The 1,113-nt window shown below is 74.4% G+C and overlaps 1 protein-coding gene across 1 annotated transcript; it reads right to left on the bottom strand.

Moving 5' to 3' along the window:
- Positions 1–6: 6 nt before the first annotated feature.
- On the bottom strand, positions 7–1,111 carry MYADML2 (myeloid-associated differentiation marker-like 2; the record flags this gene model as incomplete). Its single annotated transcript, XM_004695526.2, has 2 exons — positions 7–113; positions 236–1,111. A coding segment is annotated over one exon (834 nt), but the record flags the coding sequence as incomplete, so codon positions are not given.
- Positions 1,112–1,113: the final 2 nt, after the last annotated feature.

The raw sequence follows: 1,113 nt of genomic DNA, 5'->3' as shown, positions 1-1,113 counted from the left end.
GCCCGGACTGTCCCTTCGCCAGCGGCCCGGGTGCGGCCTGCGGACCCCTGGCCTCAGCGTCCCCTCGCACGGTGCCCCGCAGAGCGCTGGCCGCTCGCTCGGACTCCGGAGGCCTGGGGGAGAGCCACAGGGGCAAAGGGGGCGGGCAGCGCGGGGCGGGGCCGCCGCCGTCCCTCCCTGGACTCTGGGACCGGAGCCCGCCGGCCACTCCCCTGGGGCTGGGCTCCCCGCTCACCCCGACTCCTGCTGGGGGCCAGGCGGCCGCACTGCCCGCGGGCTACAGGGCCGGCACGAAGCGGATCCTCTGCGAGCAGGCGAGGTCGGCCACGTAGAGCAGCAGGTTGACGTAGGTGAAGATGGCCACCACCAGCTGGCTGTCCCAGGGGCAGTCCCCGCCGCGGCAGTCGGGGGGCCGCTGGGGCTGGCCGTACTTGGGGTCGAAGCAGAAGACCGGCCAGGTGACGGCGGCGCTGAGGTAGAGCAGCACGGCCAGGAAGGTGTACACCGCCACCAGCCGCTCGAAGGGGCAGCCCACGCCGCCCGTGTGGCCCAGCACGCTCAGGGCCACCACGGCCACCGTGGCCAGGAAGCACAGGCTGTAGACGGCCACGCACCACTGGGTGGCCGCGTGGCGCCCGTAGCGGCTGTCGTGCGCCAGCGCCCCGAAGATGATGCAGGCCACGAAGGCCTGGACGATCTTGAGGAGCCCCGACGTGGTGGCCATGTAGCTGGCCACCTGGCCGGGCCGGGCCCGGGTCAGGGCCACCTCCGCGGCGTAGGCCAGGAAGAGGAGCCCGGCGAAGACGCTGGCGGCCAGGCGGAAGTCCCTGGCCAGGCAGCCGGCGGGCGGGGGCGGGCACTGCAGCCGCGTGAAGTAGAGCGGGTAGAGGACGGCGGCCGTGGCGGACAGCAGCGTGGCCAGCGTGGCGAAGGCCGCGGTGAAGTTGCCCCAGGACAGGTGCAGGCAGCTGTGCAGCCGCGTGAACTCGCAGGCCACCACCAGGCCCGAGAGCGCCAAGCAGAAGCCCCAGGCGGCCATGCAGAAGGTGCCCTGGGCGCCCTCGAAGCCCCCGCGGTGGGCCACCAGGCTGAGGGCCGCGCAGCCGAAGGCCA

This window comes from Condylura cristata, unplaced genomic scaffold, assembly GCF_000260355.1.
Source record: "Condylura cristata isolate star-nosed mole 26May11 unplaced genomic scaffold, ConCri1.0 scaffold00068, whole genome shotgun sequence".
In the NCBI taxonomy this organism is placed as follows: Eukaryota; Metazoa; Chordata; class Mammalia; order Eulipotyphla; family Talpidae; genus Condylura; species Condylura cristata.
Note: the sequence above shows the minus strand (reverse complement) of the source record. Positions and strands in the feature narration are given on the sequence as shown.